This window comes from Hoplias malabaricus, chromosome X2, assembly GCF_029633855.1.
Source record: "Hoplias malabaricus isolate fHopMal1 chromosome X2, fHopMal1.hap1, whole genome shotgun sequence".
Lineage (NCBI taxonomy): Eukaryota > Metazoa > Chordata > Actinopteri > Characiformes > Erythrinidae > Hoplias > Hoplias malabaricus.
In genome coordinates this window covers 13,741,067-13,761,280 of record NC_089819.1, presented here as the reverse complement: position 1 = coordinate 13,761,280, position 20,214 = coordinate 13,741,067, and the positions used below count along the sequence as shown (strand labels likewise).

Sequence of the window (20,214 nt, the reverse complement as noted above, 5' to 3'; positions counted from 1 at the left end):
AAGAGCAAGAAATAAAATAATAATAAAAAAAAAAGCTACAAACATAAATATATATTGCCTTTCAGACCCTGAGTCTACTATAGCCTGCTGATTTTGTATAAGCTAACACTGTTGAGTAAAAACATTCACGGGCTACTGTTTTAAAAAATTATCTAAAAAAAATAAACAAATACATTTTTTTTTTAAAAATTTAGAAATTTAAAAATTTCTTGCTTTAATTAAAGAGAATGTATCATTTCTTAAGTTTCAAAATCCATCCAGTCCTTTTATGGAAACTAAGGTGATATTAATCCACCTACCTATAGTAACTATGACCCACACAATTACCACAAAGCCCATCAGAAGAGATATGTAAAATATATCGAAAAACGCTATATCATATATCCTGAAGGCACTGTACCATAAATAGCCAGTTTAATTCTAAGGTTTACAAAGAGGTTGGAGAGTGGGCATATAAAATATATGTTGACTATTTGTGGTACATCCAAAAATAATATACAATACAATGGATGATTATTGCACCTTTAACTCTATAAATGAATGAAACTCATGTTTCACATTTCAATACTAAAACTGTTAAAACATGAACCAGTGTGTGAATGTGCACTAGTGATGGTGAATAGAGAGACCAATCCAGATGAATGATGGAGGAGAGAAAACAAAGGGAAACAAGAGGAGAAAAAGACAGAGAGAGAGGATCACGACAGCAGAAGAGGAGAACAAAAAAAGACGAGTGCTGCATACCTGGCATCAGCCTCACTGTAGTATTCCCTGGCTACAATGTCCTCAAACAGCTCTCCTCCCGTCACTCTGCAAAACAGAGAAACAGCACGTTTGCATCAGACTCTGACACACAAACACACACACTCATTATTCAGCACTAGTGAAAAAGGTAACTTGATAATTAAATGTGAACAAGGGGATACTTTCAGAGTAGAGGTCTGTTCACACTTTTAAAAAAATTAATAAATAAATAAAAAAAAATAAAACAAAAAATATAGTCACTAAAGCCTTGACATATGAACTCGAAAATGCCAGGTGTTGCCCTTTCACATATATAACATGGAGATTGCGCGTCAGGCGCCTTCTCATAACTACAAATATTCAGCGTGTCTTAGGCATGGGGCGACAACTCTGCAGCGTGTGCAGTTTATATGGCACAAATTCACTGTGAATTCTCTGCCATTTTACCAGCTCTATTCACACATGGGCTCACTCTGACATTACCCAGACTTTGCACTATGAGTCTGGCAGGATAAAGTCCAGGTAATGTCCAGTTATTTTACATGTGTGAAATGAGTATAAATGATAAATGATGATTGTGTGAAAAAGAAGCCCTGCATTATTTCCATGGAAACAATAATCCACCATGACAGTTCTAGGTAAATCTCATTCTGTTATGTTAGAAAAACAAGATGATGTTATTAAATGATTGAATGGAGAACTACTAAAATTGTGAGATAAAAACCTCTAAGAAAATGAAAGCAACTGGTGCCATCAACATGACTGTTAACACATCATGGAATGTTTGTGTCTTCAGTGACACAACAAGGACTTAGTTAAGTCAAAGCAGGGTTGCTGTGAATAATCAATTAGAAAAATAAAAAATAAAAGAAGGGGATATTATACCAATTTGTCCACAAATCAACAGTTCCCTGAGGTCTTAATGAAACATCTGTGACATTCTTGGTCAAAATACCACAAGGATCAAACAACATAACACACTGATCCCCTGTCTAAAAAGCACATATTGCTTTAAAAGGTGAATGAGCCTGTTTTCTCTGACCACAGCACCCCACAGTGAGAAACAATTGAGCAGAAGCTCTGGATTTTAGCCATTTTCGCTCCGTTTTTTCTTCCCCACCATTATTTTCATTAAATATATTTACTTATTTCTAGAAAAGTGGGGATGCTGAACAAAATTTAAATAAAAACAGAATGCAATAAATTGCAAATAATTTAAACTCTAAATGGAATTTAAAATAGAACAAAGACAAGACCTGTTTTTTGAAAAATATATTCCCATTTTTCAGTTGATGCTAGCAACAGATTCTAAAAAAAATTGTAGACTTTGTGAAAAACAAACAAAAACAAAGTCTCTGTCCGGTAAGCTAGGTTTTCTCCATCTGTCTGCTAATGGCAGAAGCATCGGCAACAAATAAACATCTAAAAATTGAAAAGCACAAACCAAGATTAGAATATTCTTCCATTCCCGCTCCATAGTTGGGTAATTATGGCCTTATTTTTGCTGTTTCAGATCACTTAAGTTGGAAATATTGGGAGATGGCTAACTGCATTATCGAAAGCACTACAAAATGAAACAACTTGAATTACAAATTAGTTTCTGTGGTAATTCAAACAGTGAATAAAAACTTACAGAAAGTTCAGCCAAATAAAACAACAATCAACTTCTTCCTCAAACACACGATTCCACTTTAAAAGACGTAGAGATTATGAATGTAAACAAACCAGCGAGAACTGCCTTTACACAGTTTACACTGCGCTAAAAACACTAGAACGGAGACCCAGAACTATTGAGCGTTTGAAATCCTATAAAAAAAAAATGCAATAATTATTCACTTTCAAAACTACAGCAACTGGCCTCCTCAGTTGCCAAATGCTTAAAGAATGTTGTTAAAATAAGAGACGATACACGGTAAACACTGTGGATCAAGTTGCTGGCATCAAATTCTAAATGGGCAATTCATTTTCAAAAGACAATAAACATTCTCAAATATAAATCAAAGTTCAGTCTTGTGATTGAAGACACTCGGATAAGGAGCCAGGACAAATCTAAAGGATCATGTTAAGTAAAGAGCAGCAAAAATATAAACTCGTTTTTACTGATTATGCAAACCACAAAAACCTAACAGGGCAGGTTTATTACACAGGTTTATGGGTTGGTGGGTGCACCCAGATAAATGTGTTTATGCATTGAAAAACTGAGTTTCTTATAATCTGTCCCATTTTAACACAACATGTAACTTCTTTATAAGGTTAAACGAATGGGTAGCACACAGAATGCTCCAATCCCACCTGTTGATTCATTTAAATCTGAGCAATGTGAACAATGTGAGCAATGTATAGCACATGATAAGAGTTCACTACCAAAAATGAAGTTGTCAATCCATTTACAGCCTGAAGTATGCGCTACTAATGGCCTATAATCCAGACAAACATTAACGTAAAGCAGCTCTACAAACGACCACTTGATTTTGAATTCTGTAGCCTCTCCAGAGTTTATAACAGATTCAAATTATGCATGGGACACAGGCTCTCACCCACTTACTATTAAGATTTTAACACTAAACTTTTGATTTCCTTATTTGGCATTAACCTACGCTGCCTTAATTCATGCTACTTTTTTGTATGTTGTGAATCATTTGTTCAACATTCATGCTCAAAAAGAGTACAACAATATCAGAGTCAAAAGAGGAATAAATCGCCACCAAAGCCAAAAATAAAGTAAGCTTTAGAAAAAAGCCCTCCATAAGAAGGTGTGAGAGTGAGAACAATGCACAGCTTACAGAGAGCACTTAAGAGATTCTGCATGCCAAGAGTCTTAAAACTGAGAAGCACAAACTTACAAGTCAAAAAGCAAGTAGTGGAAGCCTTCCTCTGATATGCTGTCATGAAGTCGAACTGTAATAGAATGGATAATTTATTACAGACATCTACAGACAACTAATTTAGTGCATGAGTGTAAGCAGAGCTGAGAATCTAGGGCTTTAGTTGAGCTTTAAAAATCTTACCAATACAGTTATAGCAGTATAACAGAAAATAGTCATGCAATTTATGTGTTTAATAATTTCTTGAAATGTTGGTAGGCATCTTTATTACACATAACACTTACCAATATTTGGGTGCTTAAGCAATCGACAAATTCGAGCCTCTCTCTCGAGCTTCTGATGATCTAGAGAGAAAACACACACATGAACACACACACTAAAACAATAAACAGAGAATACTTTGTGATATCCATGAGATGAGAACTGTTTACCCGTGTGTGTGGAGTCTGGGATAATGAGCAATTTTGTGAAAACAGTAAATCATCTAGTTATGAAAGTGCACAATTAAAACTGAAGCTCATTTAATATTTTCTGAAAACATTTAAATTTCATTATATTCGACTGGTAAAGCTCAGAACTCCCTGCTTTCAGCATAATACGCTATTAACCAACAATATTGTCTTTACATTACGCTGGCTGTAAAGCAATAATTCTAGTCATAAACTTGCATAATTAGGGTTTCTCTGATTTCAGAAGACTGGATGTATAATTCACAGATATTAGCTAAAAATATAGCTGTTTTTATTAATCATTAACAACTTAATTAAAAACTTCTGTAATTTAGTAATGATCTTGCTACTTGGGTTTGTGACACAGACATTTCAGGACCCTGACAGATAGGCCCCTAGGTTTTTCACCACTATCTTAAAAATCAAAACAAAACAAGCATAAACACTGATGATATTCTCAGTACTCATAAAAGCAGAGAGCAATGGGAATGTAATGACTAACAGACTGTGTTTCACTGACAGGGCTTGGTGTCTGAAGCAGAATGAGTATATTATATTAATCCTGCAGGAAGGAAAAGGTCACAGCACACCACCCAGTCCAGGCTACATTCACCACATACACAGAGAGAGATCTGTTCTCTCCATTTCTCATATATAACCTGCATAATATCACACTGATGACTTCAACATCAGCCAGTCTGTTTGCCAACAAAACATTCCATACCGAGCTCTCGCAATAAAAAATGATCTAGCTTAATAATGACAGAGAAAATATAAATCACACATGAGAAAACCAGAGAAAACAGCTGGCAGATATAGAACAATATGTCACAGCTGACACAAGAATATTTACTGAATCGTATATAATATATACATCCCAAGTAATCTAAAGTATATATTAATGTATATTTAAAATATTGCTCATATATTAAACCTTCAAATTTGTTCAAATTATTGCTACAAATAAAATTTTACCTTAATATAAATTTAAGATATTTTCATAACATTTTTCTTTCTAGTGTAAAGACTAGAAAAAAGTAGTGGAGAAACATAATAGACAGATTTTCAGATTGGTGTAGTCTGCCAATTAGGCAATTAAGCCTTAATACTGAAACAGGATATTGTTGAAATCAGCTGAAATTTGACTTGAAACTTTAAAACTATCTGAGATGTGAACAGACCCCAAAGGTTATTTGGAGAATCTTAACTGTACCCCATGCAATATATACTGTGGCATGTTGCATATCTTCTAACATCCCATATTCAATTTTCACTACACACAAAGATTCGACATTACACTGACATTTTTATACTCTGTTATATTGGTTATTGGAAAATCGGAGAACCGTAAACCCTATCCAGCGGGTCCAGTCAATGAAGGGATTTGGCTTCAGAGACCCTTAAAAAAAACAAATACCACTTCTGTGGTTTTGTTTTGAAAATTTGACTTGGTGGGGAAAGGTTTAATGTTTTTTATTGTAGGCTGATTCATTAAAATTGTTTTGGTCAATATGTTTTCATTGCTATAATCAGTAAAGATGTGAATAAATAAGTGCAATATATGTGCAATATATAACCAAATTAACCCTCTGCCAAATAAAATTTTAAAGTAGACAGTAGAAAGGAGAAAGAACAACAAAATACCAATACTTAATTTATAAACAAATAAATAAATAAAAAGAGTTGAAAGTCTTGGCACAAAGTGCCTAAGTGCCAAATCACTTTTTGGCTAAAGGGGTAAAACCAGGTGATTGTTTATTTTGGCTCTCCAGAAAAGAAGAATTTCTCTGAAAATATCTGAAAAATGTAGTTAAAAATAAATAAATAAATAAGTTAGGACTTATTTGAAAAAGGTTTTGCAATAAAACCACATACTAATCAATATCATGTAAAACATACCGTTTATGGATGTTGATTTAATCATTCATGAACAGGTTATGAAGTGCTATGTAGGCAACATTTATTTAAATTACCAAATTTTCTCTGAAGAAAAACATGTTAAACATGGTCATTTTCTGACAGAAATAAAATTACAGAGGAGCCCCAATAAAAAAAAAGAAAATTACCCCTGGATCCCAGGGATATTTAATCCTGTCCATAGATGGCTGGACAACTTTCCTCTTTGAGACAATTCTACACAAGTGACTGAGTGAATGTGTGGTCTACAACAAAGAACCAGTACAGGCCTAAATGCTAAATCCCTACAGCTCTTATGCTGGCATGGTTAGGGCCCACATTTGTAGAGTAACTGCAAGTCGATTAATAAACAATACATTGACTGACGTCTATTAAACAGTTTTAAATACAAAACAGAACCTTACTGTGTTTACTTCAGTTAAGATGGACACTGTTATAAAAATTGTCTGTGAGCAAAGCTGTGTCCGTCTCCTGCTCTTATCTCTGCTTACTGCACTCACTCATGTATAAAGCATTACAGCTCTCCCACTCTTTCACCTCCAGCTGATCTCTGCCCAGTGATCATGACGTGAAAGTGTGTGCGTGCGTGCACGTGAGCATTTGAGTGTGTATATAACCTACATCCACACTAATCTCTCGTATTTGAAATCTGCTTGTTACAGAGCCAGCCGGCAATAGCAGGCCTGATGCAGAGCTGACCACACACAGTCCACCCCTAACCCCCCTTATCTAAACACTGTGACATTAAAGCCAACTGGGCAGTGAGAGGTCCATCTGGTCCAGTTGAAGATGCAGCATAGCCACATGTGGCCAGGGCCCAGCACTAATGCCTGCTGGAGTCCAAACCAACAGCCTGTATTACTTCTTCACAACTCCAGTATGTTTTATGTTCCCATATTGTATGCAAAAGCTGGTCATTTGAGGATTTTCTAACTCAAAATATTAACACATACTCTACAGAACACATTTCAACACATTTTGAGGCACAATTACCGTCCAAAAATCAAAGGGGAACCACAAGGTGTAAAAAGTAGAAAGTAAAAAATAAGAAACATTTTGGATATGGCTCTTTCAAGATTTCCTTCATTATATACACTACCAGGTGTCAAGTGAGCTGGTGTAGAATAATGTATTTGTAAGAAATGCAAGCCTTCATGACATATTATTTCAATCTGAATATATTGTATAGTGGAGTCAACACTAAGCTTAAAATTTGCTATGCAGAAGTAAATCATTAAAAAATATTATGAACAAAAAAAAAAAACCTTTTTAAAAATTATGAGAAGAGTTATGAGTCAGGAATTTTAGTACAGCCCTAAATACAGACCCTGAAGAGGGAGTACCTTACTGATATTCACAATGTCTGCTACACCTATACTTTTCAAACAGAATTTGATAAGTATTTCACAAGCTCAGCATGGGAATACACTCCAAATACCAGAATCTACTGGCAGCAACTGATGATACTGTGGTGTTAGTGCAAACAGATACAGGAGTAGGGCTGGGCAATTAATCGAAAGTGTATCAAAATTCAGAACATCTAATCAACATAATTTTGTCTAATTTGATTATATGCTTTTTTTTGCTTTTGGTTTGGATGTGCTGTGTTTTGACAATAATTAAGACGACACTGAGGGAAAAATGCACAACCAAAGTCACAAAGCACATTCAAACACCAAATATAAACAGTGCTCAGAGAGCACAAAGCTGCCAGCAACATTAGAAAAAAAATATCCCATATTTAATACTGGACCATATTTACAATACATGCCTTGTCACTGAACTATGAACACTCAAAAATTTACAATTAATCGTTATATTGATTTGTGCTCATATCGCCCAGAACTATCCAGGAGCCTCTCAGTTTTGAGAAATATACAACATCAGTATATTTATACCAAAATGCAAGTGAGAAACAGCCAGTAAGGCAAAGGAGGTATAAAGGCTACTGATCCAGACATATCTGTGTGAGAGCGTGTGAAGGGCATAAACAGGGAAAGAGAGAGAAACCAATAAGAGAGCAAGTCCTGAGAGAATGAAGGAAGAAAATGAAGAACATGGGCAGCACGTACAACAGTGAGAAAATCCATGGCTCTTCAACCAGCTTCATGACCCAAAGGAGTATAAAAAGATATGTGACTGCACTCAGCTTTTACGTACGTGAGAAAGCATTATCATCACCCGGTGTGAAAATTGAAGCTTCAGACTAAATGAAGCCCACAAAACAGCTCAAGCAATTAAAAAGGGCTCAAAGCAACACAGACGTCACTGAAGGTCCGGGAGCTCAGAAAAGGGCGGAGTTAAGAAAATAAATAAATAAACAAAAACATCCCAGATGCACTAATGTAACTATAAAATATTACACATCGTGATACTAATAACCCTTATGAATAAGCCACAAAACATGGCACAGCAGGGCTCTACAAATACCAACCAAGAACTCGCTAAAACCACACCACAATCCTGGCTTGGGTTCCCAGCTAAGAGCTTCCAGATTTGGGCCCCATGCCTAAAGAGCAGAACTAAATATTTTCTCACTAGATGGAAAAAAAGGCATTGTTCTAGAAGACGCAATTGCAGGATGCCAAAAATATCCAAATTGTTTCTATAATAAATATCACAAGCATTGTGTAGATTTAACTGGACTTTCAAAAAACATGCTTATAAAATACATGTGCTTCAAATGAAGCATTGGATTAGCTTTTAATATGCACAAATCAGCCATAAAACTATGACCACCTACTCATTTCTTCAATCAGTGCCCATTCTCTTAGTTCCATTGACCATAAACAGACATGATGTAGTTCTATAATCTACAATTACAGACTAAACTCTAGCTGTTTTTACTTTATTTGCCCCAATTTCACCCTGTTCTTCAAATAGTCAGGACACCCAAAGGACCACCAGAGAGCAGATGTGGTTTGGGTGGTGGATAATTGACAGCGCCACAGTGACAGTTGCATGGTGGTTGGGTGTTACTGTGTGTGCTGTGCTTTTGTGAGTGGATCAAACACAGCAGGACCTCAGTGTGTGGATGGTGTATTATGGACTAGTTTAGCACATAGACTCTTTTACTAAAACAGCCATGCTGTTGCAACCCATGCAGAACATGGACTGACATTGTCTTACTGAAATAAGCAGGTCCTTCCCCAAAAAAGGTTATATATATATATCTGTGCTTTCACAGATTCCCCAAGTCTCTCATGCCATGTAAAGTAATGCTCCTTCATACCATCACATATTCTGCACAAAGAAAAGTGCATATTATTTGAATAGGAATGTATCCCAAGCATAAGCCACTCCATTCTTCCCAACCACTATTCTATAATACGATTCATCCAAATACCTTGTGTTTTCGATGAACCAATTTAGAAGTATTTTAGAGCGGCTCAGTGCTGATACAGAAAAGAGATTAATTTTGCATACATTAATGCAACCCTATTGGGGGACGTGGGTCTAGCGGATGCATAAACACTTATATTTCAACTTAATGTAAACCATACTAATGTAGGAAACATGATAACAGACATTCTAAACCACAAAGCAAAAAGCAGCAGAAAGTACCCTCCTCAAAGCATGTCGAAACCATCTACAGTGCTGCGGAACCTGTTGCTAATGATTTTGAGAAACAGCAAGCATCAGCCAAAACCCATGCTGGGAGATATTATATAATGGAGAAGAGAAACACATGAGCAGATCTCAAGATAAATGAAGGGAAAATAAAAATCAGAGGAACAAACAAATTATCCCAAATTAATCGTTCATATCTATAAGGACAATTAGCATGCATAGGAGCCTAAATGGGACACCAGTCGGAGTGTAGCACAGTTTCCAGTAGGCTGTGGGGAAAATGAGGTCATTCTCTACTGGAGCTAATACACACTGCTGCTAATGCACACTGGCCCTTTACAAGCTCATACAATGGCATAAGATTTAAGGTTTAGGCCAGAAAAGCCTGTCCCAGATAAGCAGAGATGGCACACTGCTTTATTAACATAAAATATGAGAAAATAACTACCCATTTTTTGTGCAGATATTCAGTTTATAATTTTAGGGGAAAATTTTACAGTATTGATAATGACAACATTGCACTCCACCCATATTCAAGCACTCTAGTGTAAATAAATAAATAAATAAAAGCCCCCAGAAAGCTTATTTGGGGTCAGTCAAGGTCTTGTTAGCCCACGCATATACCGTGACTAGTGAGCTCTCGGCAAAACATGGCTTTGCTCACCAGCTGTGAGCCACAGTACTCTGCAAGAAACACCCTTGAGATTGAGATTTTAAAGAGGACAATGATCTATGAAAACATTGGAAATCATTAGTTGTGATTTGTTCCCCTAACAGGAACCGCTGGCTTTGGAAACCACAACAATAGGTTCTTTTGTTGGCCATTGTTCCAAGGAGCATTTGACCCTCTTAAGAAGAAGTAATGGCATCATTTTACAAGCTGCTGTTGTGAGTCAGATATAAACAAATGTGATCTCAGCTGTAGCTTGGAGGTTTCACAAGAGATTAGTTTGCTGGAGGTAGACAACTCTCTGACCAATAGGTGCCCTGCAAAAGTTACAGGTAATATTTACTTCCTACTCAGCTCGCTTAGAACCAAGTACCAGATTTGCATAATGGAAAAACAAAAGAGCTGATTAGAGCTGAGTTTAGTAGGGTCCATTCAGTAGAAAAGTGGCAGTTTTGTTCATATAGAGTAGGCTTTGATCACAACACATGGGCTTTATAAGAAAAACTTTTTCTGTCAACCGAAATATTACTTTGAGACTTGTCTTGAGAATGTCTAAACATCATTGGTTTGGGTTAGAAAGCACATCCATCCCATTAGTACATTATAAAAGATTTAGCAGTATTTCTGTAGCCTTATATGACGCTGACCAACTCTTATACCCCAGTCCAACTCTCTCCATCAAATAAACAACTACATAAACAAACACGCACAGCTCCCACCCACTGGCCATCACTTCATTTGATGAGTGCTGACCTTAAATGTCTGACTGCAGGGCAGTCTCTACACTATACACATACTGACAGAGCTGTCTCAGTACACGCACACCACTAACAAAACACACACCACTGTAGCCCCTGGATAACAGGACAAGTAGCAAAATTTTACCCACTCTAAAATATGATGGTTCTATAAAAGGTTCTTTAGTAAAGAAAATGTTTCTATACAAAACCCAGAACACTTGAAGAACCTTTTGCATGAGTAAAGTGTTCGTTGCATTGTGGAGGGGTTTTTCAGACTGATAGAGAATGTGTTATAGATGGTTTTAGAAAAGGCTTCTATGTGGCACCAAGAAGGGTTTTTCTATTATTACAATGGCAAGATTGTTACAATTAAAAAAACACTTTTGGTGCCAGATAGAAAAGTTTTCTAAAAAAAGATGCTATATAGAACTATTTATAGCACATTCTCCATCAGTCGGAAGAACCCCTTCACAATACAAATCATGTATTCAATCATGCAAACGGTTCTTCAACTGCCCAGGGTTATATGGAACCATTACTAGAGAGAACCTTTTACTATATAGAACCATTTTCTTTACTAAAGAACTTTTGTAGAACACCATTTTTAAGTGTTGTTTGACCGTTCAAACTACACAAAGATTTGTCTTCAAATAACATGCTGCCCGCTTGCTGTATGTTGCTATGACTAATTTTGCAACTGAAGACCAGGCTTCAAATACATCTTTTAAATGGCAAGTTACATTGATGGCTCTGTTGATAAAACTTATTTCCACCTACTGCAATGGCATGAACTTGTACATCACAGGAAGTGTGAACAGAATCTGAAGTTTCATTTATAAGCAAAACTCAGCTCTAATTAAGTAGTATCAAAACTTTAACAGGCAACACTGGACAGTATTGGAAAAAGATCTTGGGGAAAAGAGAGAAAACTAACAAAGAGAAAACTAACAAAAGCAGCAGCACAGTAAACAGTCCCAGTTCTACATAAAACAAGATTCAAGTTGGATGACTGCTGGTGCCTACAATCTCAGAGGAGCTGTTGCCGTTGACAGAGTATGAAATGAAAGATTTATACACTCACTGTTGTTCTAAGTACAGTCTCGAATGAAAATGATGAAATAAACCTAGCTGTTTACACTCAATCTACAACAAAAATGCTCTGCTATTGTAAATTAAAAAAGTAGTATATTTAAAAAAACATTTAAGCAAATAACGGATTCAATTTAAAAGGGCACTTTTATTTTTAAAGTGAGCCACTCTAGAGCTGCGTTCCAAACCCTTGGCTGCTGGCAAGGTAGGAGTGTTCTAGGTAGGACTGTCCTATGAAGACTCCTTCTTAGTAACCTAGGCCACACAACTGGAACAGTCTAAGGTGGCTGCGTCACTGGAAAGGTCTTATCTGCCTAGAGGCACTAACAGGAGTTAAAATAGACTGGATTTGCTTATTAATATTATCCTGCAAGACAATACTATTAAAAATGTGATTAAAATTCTTTTTTCCCCAAACTTAAACACTCAAACATTGCTGGGATTTGTAAATAATACTACTAAATAAAATATATGCTTTCTATGGTACTGTAATAAGCCAATTGGCTTATTAATTAAATATGGGATAGAGAAATAGTTTAATTAATCAGTTAATTTACACTGTACAAGATAAACTCTGCTACCGAAACTCCTGAAGCTATTTGCCATGTCTTTTTTATTTTATCCATATGTGCGCAGAGAATTGTGGGTAACTGGGGGCCAAGAATTATATGTCTAATGCGTCGTCCAAATCGCACGGAACGCAGGATGCATTTCCCAGCTGTATACGAAGAATCCTTCACATTGGAACGGCCTTCTATGATATAGTGCCTAAGAAATGCAGCAGTGCTTGGCCACAGCCTAGGCTTTAGAGGGCAGCTTATTTCTGTGTAAGAACTCTTCAACATGTAAAAGGTCTAATTGGTCGATTTTCTACCTTGTTTTTAACTGGATAAATATTAGGGCTGTTTTCTCTGTTTCAACATGTATTCAAGTACATTATTTAAATTGTTTGGTTTAAATGTTTAAACCCTGAAGAAGGCCTATGTGCCTAGAAGACTAATGGCCTATGTGTCTAGTCCTCTTTTCCCTTTTGGAAAACATTGGAGTCTGGTTTTGCTTGTCCTGAAAATAAGAGCAAGTCCTGCACAATGATATCTCATCTGTTGCAGCACATATTGTGTTAGTCATCCTCTAGTCACAGGATGCTGTTGGCTGGGTATTATTGGCTGTTGGACTATTCTTAGTCCAGTATTAATACTGATTAATTAAAAAAAAATAATAAAAAAAAAAGACATCCAGTAGCACTGCTTTGTCTGATCCAGTCATAACAGTTATAAAGCAAACAAACATACCACTACCATGTGAGTGTCACTGCAGCTCTGAGAATGATCCACTAGGTTTGTGTGTGTGATATCAGTCATTAATTATTCTAAAGGGATTTACCATCCTGTTCTTTTCACTGATTCTTTTCACTCAAACAACTGATCACTGATCAGTTGTTTGAGTGGATCACAGATGGAGCAGGAAGGCAGGTGTCCAGGATTTTGATCCGAGCTGCTCAAAAGATAACTGCTGGAATGTAATGAGGCTTGTTTGTGGTTACTGCTGGTTTCTTCTTTTGACTGATGACGTTGTTTGAGAGCGTGCTGCCCGGGCCATGGATCCTCTCTGTGGTTCTTGGTGTCAGATGAGCATCCCGTGCTCAAGGCATGTTACTATGCTTTCACATGCTAGCTTGCTAGCGCTAGCACACACACACACACACACACACACACACACACACACGGAGAGAGAGTACAGCTGCCGAGTGCCACAGCTGCCTCTACTGCCAGAGATCACTTAAAACTCTTCTCTCTTTCACTCGGGCAATCACTCATATTCGTCAAAATCACCCCATCACACTGCCTCTTTTACAATCAGCTTCATATTCCATCTCCATAACACATCATGCTGCACAGTTCATTCCAAACTGTCGCTCTCTCACTCCATCATTATCGTTTTTCTTCTTTTTTTTTTCCTCTGTCAGTTTTTCCTCTAAATTTCTAAAGTTGTTTTTTTTTGCATGTATTGTCTTAGATGTATACAAATGTGGGCCTATTCTTTTGATGGAAAACCAACTTCCAGTAATTAGCAAATAATCTGTAACCAGCAAGCCTAGAATCAATAACACAACTCAATCTATTATTGTTACATTATAGATTATTAAAGTCCTGTAATCTGGTAATTGGAAGAAACACACATTTCAAACATAAACATACTATCTCTGTGTGTGTGTGTATATATGTGTGTGTGTGTGTGTGTGTGTGTGCGCGCGCGAGTGTGTATATATCTAATGAATAATAAAATTAACACACAAAGGTAAAAAAATATATATTTTAGTGTGTCTTTTAATTTAGTTAAATATCCTTTTCATGTATAAGTTTTTTTTATTATTTGGTGAAGAAATTGATGCTGCTTTCTGTAATGAAATTGCAGTATATATTTAAACTGTACAGAAATTTACAAACTGTAAATTTTGGGAATATATGAAGGGGAAAATTTTTATTTAAAAGTGCTTTAGTTCATTTTGATGTACTACATCATGATAACAATACCACAACAACTCTAGTAACTCTCAGTCAAGAAAACTCTCACTCCACTATCCACAAAAATCCAGTACTTCCAAATCTCTCCTCCATTAGCCTAGTTCTTCAGCTTACCACATCACATCCTCCTTTTTTAAAGGAGGATGAAAGTCAGAGAAGATGAAGAGGGGAAAAAAGAGGGGAAAAAAATAAATAAATAAAAACCAACAAAACACCCACACATTAAGCTTAAGCACTCTGCATTTGGCTCCACTTTTAATTGCTAGTTGGCCAATTTATAAAATACACTGTGTAACATATTTTTACTGCAATATAATACATTAAAAACCATTAACTCTGACCAAAGGTGTTGATACAATCTGCCTTCACATGTATCTGACACCTATTGGTTGTATTTTAATAGAACAAATTCTGTGATGCATACAGCAGTAAAATGTCAGCTAAAATTTCATGATTGTGTCATGTAAAGCATTGACCAACAAAATCAAAATTCACCTACCATTCCCCTAATTATCATCAAGTGTAAACCTTCAGCTCATTCACACACCCTCTTTAATAGTATGTTGCACTGATGAACACGAGCATTATCCATGTTATCTACAAAGAACGGTCAGTATCATATGGATCCTATGAATGCCCAAATGTCCAGGATAGTTTTAGCTGACAGTAACACACTGTCCCAGGGAAATAATTTTAAAGAAAACACATGGCTGGTGTTTTAAGAGCTGTGTGTCTGCACATATGTGATCGACTGACAGCCTCCAGACCTACTGCCAGGGCCGCTAGATAGCAATGTGCAGTAATGGTATCTTGACTAAGAACTTAAAATTTTCTTGGGAACAGGTCCACCAGTCCATGTGTCAGCACTCTAATCATTGACTGAATTATACCACACCATATGATATTCTAAACCATTTTTCCAAATCAGCTGTTCACTAAAAGCTACAGGAGTCAAAATGCTTTTTTGCCACAATGAACAGTGAAGGCTGTCAAATGCTTGGCAACACCTGGCAAAGCAGCTGCAGGGCTCATGTTACTCACAGGGTGACATATTTACACCCCTGTCCTGTAGGATGCTGTAAGAAAAACTGTGCTCGGAGTCTGTGTCACTGATGCGGTATTTGGCCTAGGTCTTGGCTGTAACCGCTACCACTGAAGCATGTGCGGCTGACCGGCAGTCATTAGAAAACCCCAGCACCTGTGAGTAATCAGTATACTGCTTTAGAGCTCCAATTTTCTGCTACTATGTAATTATAATATCTGAATAATTATTCTGTAACCTAATAGAGAGACCAAATTTAACTATGTACAAACACTTTAAATGTCAAATCAAATTATTGTGCATTTTCTGTCTGTCATTTGGGGAACATACAAAAAATTAAGACTCAAGACCATGACCATCTGCCATCTTGCAGAGGGTAAAGGGGATTGGCATGTATAGAAGAAGGCTGCCAGCAGGGCTGTCACGATCATGAAATTTTAACTGACGATTATCTGTCATACAAGTAAATGCAATTAACGATTTGTCTGGTTTTTTTGTTTGCTTTTTTACACCCCCAGTATTGTGATAGGCCTTTATGCTTAATGATAACATAATAATGTGCACACACTATTATGGTAAAGAAAGTCAGTTTATTGAACAGTTTATTCATAAATATGTGTAAAAATATTTCCCCCTGTTTTTAATTAAAATTAAAATTTTATGTTTGAAAATTATATTTGCAATATCTCAAAATAAGCAAAATAAATCAAATGTACTATGGCTTAAACATGTGTTATTTACTGGTTTGGCATATTCTGGGCAAGGAATACTAAGGCTATGTTCACACAGCAGGTAAAGAGGCCCAGTCATATGTGATACAGATGTGTCGTTCACGTGGCTGTGTGAACAGCACAAATCGCATTGAATCTGACTTTTTCACTTCAGCTTTGGGCCACTTTCATATAATCCATGACCATCTCTGGAATTTTGAGGTGTTTAGGAGGTGGAAATTGCCAGGTCAAAGGATTTCCCGTTTAGTAAAATATACTGTGAAACTCCTGAAACAGGTTACTATCTCTCATTTATGAGAAAATAAAATGGAAATTTGTATAAATTTTATTATTTTTTAAAAATAAAACAAACAAGAGAAGACCTTTTTTAGTAGTTCTATATCAGTTTGATATTGTTCATGTCAGTATGAAGCTGTATAAATGTGGAAATATTAATCTCATTATGTCGGTGCTCGTCGTCATCTCTTTAGAGACTCGTGTTAGTGAGAGACCCGGGAAATTTGCGCTTAGAGTTAAAGAAAAATCAGTTCACGTTTTATTACTCAATAGAGTCTTTAATTAATACTCTGTTTCTGGAATAAAGAAAAGGGAGGTTTTGTGACACAGCTCTGCAGTAAAACACCAGTCCGGTCCCATTCCTTCATTTAAAAAAACGTAAGTGTTTTGTATGAAACAGACGGACATTTCCTTCTGGTCAGCGCCTGAAGCATCATTCTTTGTGCGTGCGGCTCAGTTTAAAAAATCTGATTTGGTCACAAAATCACATTTGGTATACTTTTACCTGTTGTGTGAACGTAGCCTAATATACTCGCCCGAGAGCCTCTGAAATGACCAACTGCCGGGAAGAATCTGTTGATGCCGTTGGCTTCCCAAGTTCAGCGAACTGCGGTGGTGGATCCGCAGATGATTTCTCAGGTTTGTTTTATTGGCACTTTTTACAACTACCGTTTAATAGCACCATTTGTTTAGAAATACATGTAATTGATATTCTGTTTGTTGGAATTGAAATAAAATATAATATGATAACAGTCCGTGCAAATCATCACAGATAGCTCAAATAATCGCGACAGGTCTAGCTACTAATACACCAGTTTGGCCACTTTGGGTTATCAACCAAATATTCAACCATTATGAACAAGTGTATGATTAGAAAGTTACATTTATTCTGTGAAAAAAACCCTGTAGCATTATATATTACGCAATTTTTAAAAACCATTTACAAACAATTTATGAAAACTTAATATTAAATTACTGATAAATAGCAACTGCCTCAACAATAAAGAATGATGGACCAATTCATACTTTTTAATTACCATTTGTGTACGTTTCTCTATAATTAAAAAAACTAAACACTTTGGTAATAAATGACACCAGAATGGCACTCTCTGGTTTGCTGTGTTATCATTATAAGGCCCAATGATTTCAACTGTGTAGTGGAGAAGACCTTGCTTGTTGTAATGACACTTGTAAACACACAATTTTTACAAAATATATCTGCAGTAGCTCAAACTTTACATGTTCCAAAATCTTGGTGCATCCTATTAATCAGATATCAAGTATAAAAAAAAAAGTTACTCTGACTGGAAGTTCTATTAACGTCGGTAATTCTGCTATGTCAACTATAGGATAGACTCTGTGACACACACATGGCACTTCATAAACAGATTAAACAAGAGCAAGGGTCACCAAGTATATGCACACCTGATTCTATTTGTTCAATCAACTAGTCTCAGTCTTTTAACAATTAGCTAGTTATACAGTGTGTGCTCCTTCTTGGCTGGAATGAAAACCTGCAGCAACACTCACCATTTACACATAAAATTCATGAACCCTGATCTAGGGCATGACAGTATCTATCATTGCAATAATTCTGCAGACCATAATGGCTTGTCTATATTTACATTATCATCCAAGTTTACAAGGCTTCCACTATTTCTTATGTCTACTCACATTTTTTTTAATAATTAAACATATCCTAAACATTGCACACCATTAGAATGTGTGTAAAACATTTGTTTTTCAGTAAAAGTGGTTTTTTTTTTACTTGATAACAGTTCCACTCATAATTCACCTGAATATCTGAATACAACAATCAGCCACATAGTGAAAACAGTACAAAAAGACAGCATGCCAAAGCAAAAGAAATCATAGCTAGATTAGGAAAATGCCTCACCTCTTGCCGATAGTTTTTTGGTGTTGATGATTTTGGCAGCATACTCTTGGCCTGTGCACAGCTTCACACATCTCCGCACAACCGAAAATGCTCCCCTAGAGAAAAAATATAATAAAATCAATATATGTGGTCAAGCATCATAGCTATTATGTAATTAAATATCTCTGGCATATGCTCCATTAATAACAGGAGTCAATGGGAAATGTCTGAATGGTTGATACTGTAATACTGCAATATTACTACTAACCCAATTGAAACTGCATGAAGATGGTCACTTACAAACAAACAAAATAAAAAAAATAATTGCACTCAATCATACATAGCATTACTCTCCTTCCAGTCATTCCTTCCCTCCAGACTGTTCTTCCTGCACACCCAGCCCTCCTGAAGAAAATGAAACTGATCTCATCACAGGGTGTTGTTCACAGTGTACGGTGTTAATAAAATATACACGTCTGGACTTGGAATATATTAATCAAAACACAATCCACTAGAAATGTTTTTTAGGAAAATTATGTTTGGACAACTGAACTACAATAAACATAGAAAAATTCAAAAAAGAGGTAATCCATTTAAATGATATAGGTATTAACATTTTCACTTCATAATGTTGGAATTAGAATTTATCAGTCATTTTGGTAAGAAATCAAATAATCCAAGATGTTCAAATATAAAGGCCAATCAATAAAAGCTGATTAAACTTACAAACTTTCAAATACACTTCACTAGAAACACAACCTGTACAATTTATACTTAAAATCCAGGCATTTGATCATGATAGTTTATAGAATAATCACTGAACACTTCCCCTCCTGACTTACTGTGGTAGCACTCACTCAGTTATCCACAAGTAATGTTTCAAATGTCAATACACTGTTGCAAATGTTAGGCCTTATTATTAGTAGGTTTATGGCCATTGTACAAAAGAACCCTAAGAGCAGATACTTCGGTAGTCTAAGAATCTGATAATACACTACCTATGCACAGGGGGATTGGACCTTTAGTGTTGCAAGAGGTAACTGAATTTGTATAATAAATTATAAATAACACAAATTCTTAGGGAAAATTCTCAATCTTTCAAATCAAATCTCTAGTTGTTCTTTTACTGGTCAAAGTCAGTGTCCAGACAAAGTGCTCTTCATTAAGCCACACCAAGTACTCTTAGGGGCATTAAAGTGATCTATGACATCTGCGTGAACGCTAGGGCTTTGCAATATTGATAATTTATTCTGAGGAATAAATTGCTCAATATTAAAATAATGCCACCCACAACCACTAGCAACAAACTGTGTGTATGAGAGAAAGGGTCACTTTTATTGATGCCCTTAGTGAAATCCCTCACTGCATTTAACCCATCCATGGCAGTGAATGCACAAACACACATTAGTGAGCAATTCTTCACATACATCATGGGTAGTGAACACACACTCATTGCACAACGGCACCTGGGGAGCAGTCTGAGGGTTAGGCGCCTTGCGTAAAGGCACTTAAGCTGTGACTGAATTTTTTTTTCCAGCCAATCCTGGGAATTAAACTGGTGACCCTCAGATCTCAAGCTTGCTTCTCTAACCTCTAGGTCCATAGCTGTACCTAAGATTGTGTAAAATAAATGTATGCAAGTGTGGAGTAAAATAAATAATACTGATAGATATAATCTGCCTCTGGTAGATATGTCATAGAACAGTGATCACCAACATCCTTACAAACGTAGACGATTTTAAAATACCTTTGAAAGCTAA

At 36.2% G+C, this 20,214-nt stretch overlaps 1 protein-coding gene across 14 annotated transcripts in view; it reads right to left on the bottom strand.

The window, feature by feature from the left end:
• Positions 1–20,214, bottom strand: part of LOC136676377 (calcium/calmodulin-dependent protein kinase type II subunit beta-like) — a 75,045-nt gene that overhangs the window by 49,910 nt on the left and 4,921 nt on the right. For all 14 annotated transcript variants that reach the window (XM_066653338.1, XM_066653340.1, XM_066653339.1 and 11 more), the window contains exons 2-5: positions 18,476–18,570; positions 3,854–3,913; positions 3,588–3,642; positions 745–810 (exon numbers count right to left, since the gene is read on the bottom strand). In XM_066653338.1, coding sequence (XP_066509435.1) covers positions 745–810; positions 3,588–3,642; positions 3,854–3,913; positions 18,476–18,570 — 276 coding nt within the window. The remainder of the gene's footprint in view (positions 1–744; positions 811–3,587; positions 3,643–3,853; positions 3,914–18,475; positions 18,571–20,214) is intronic.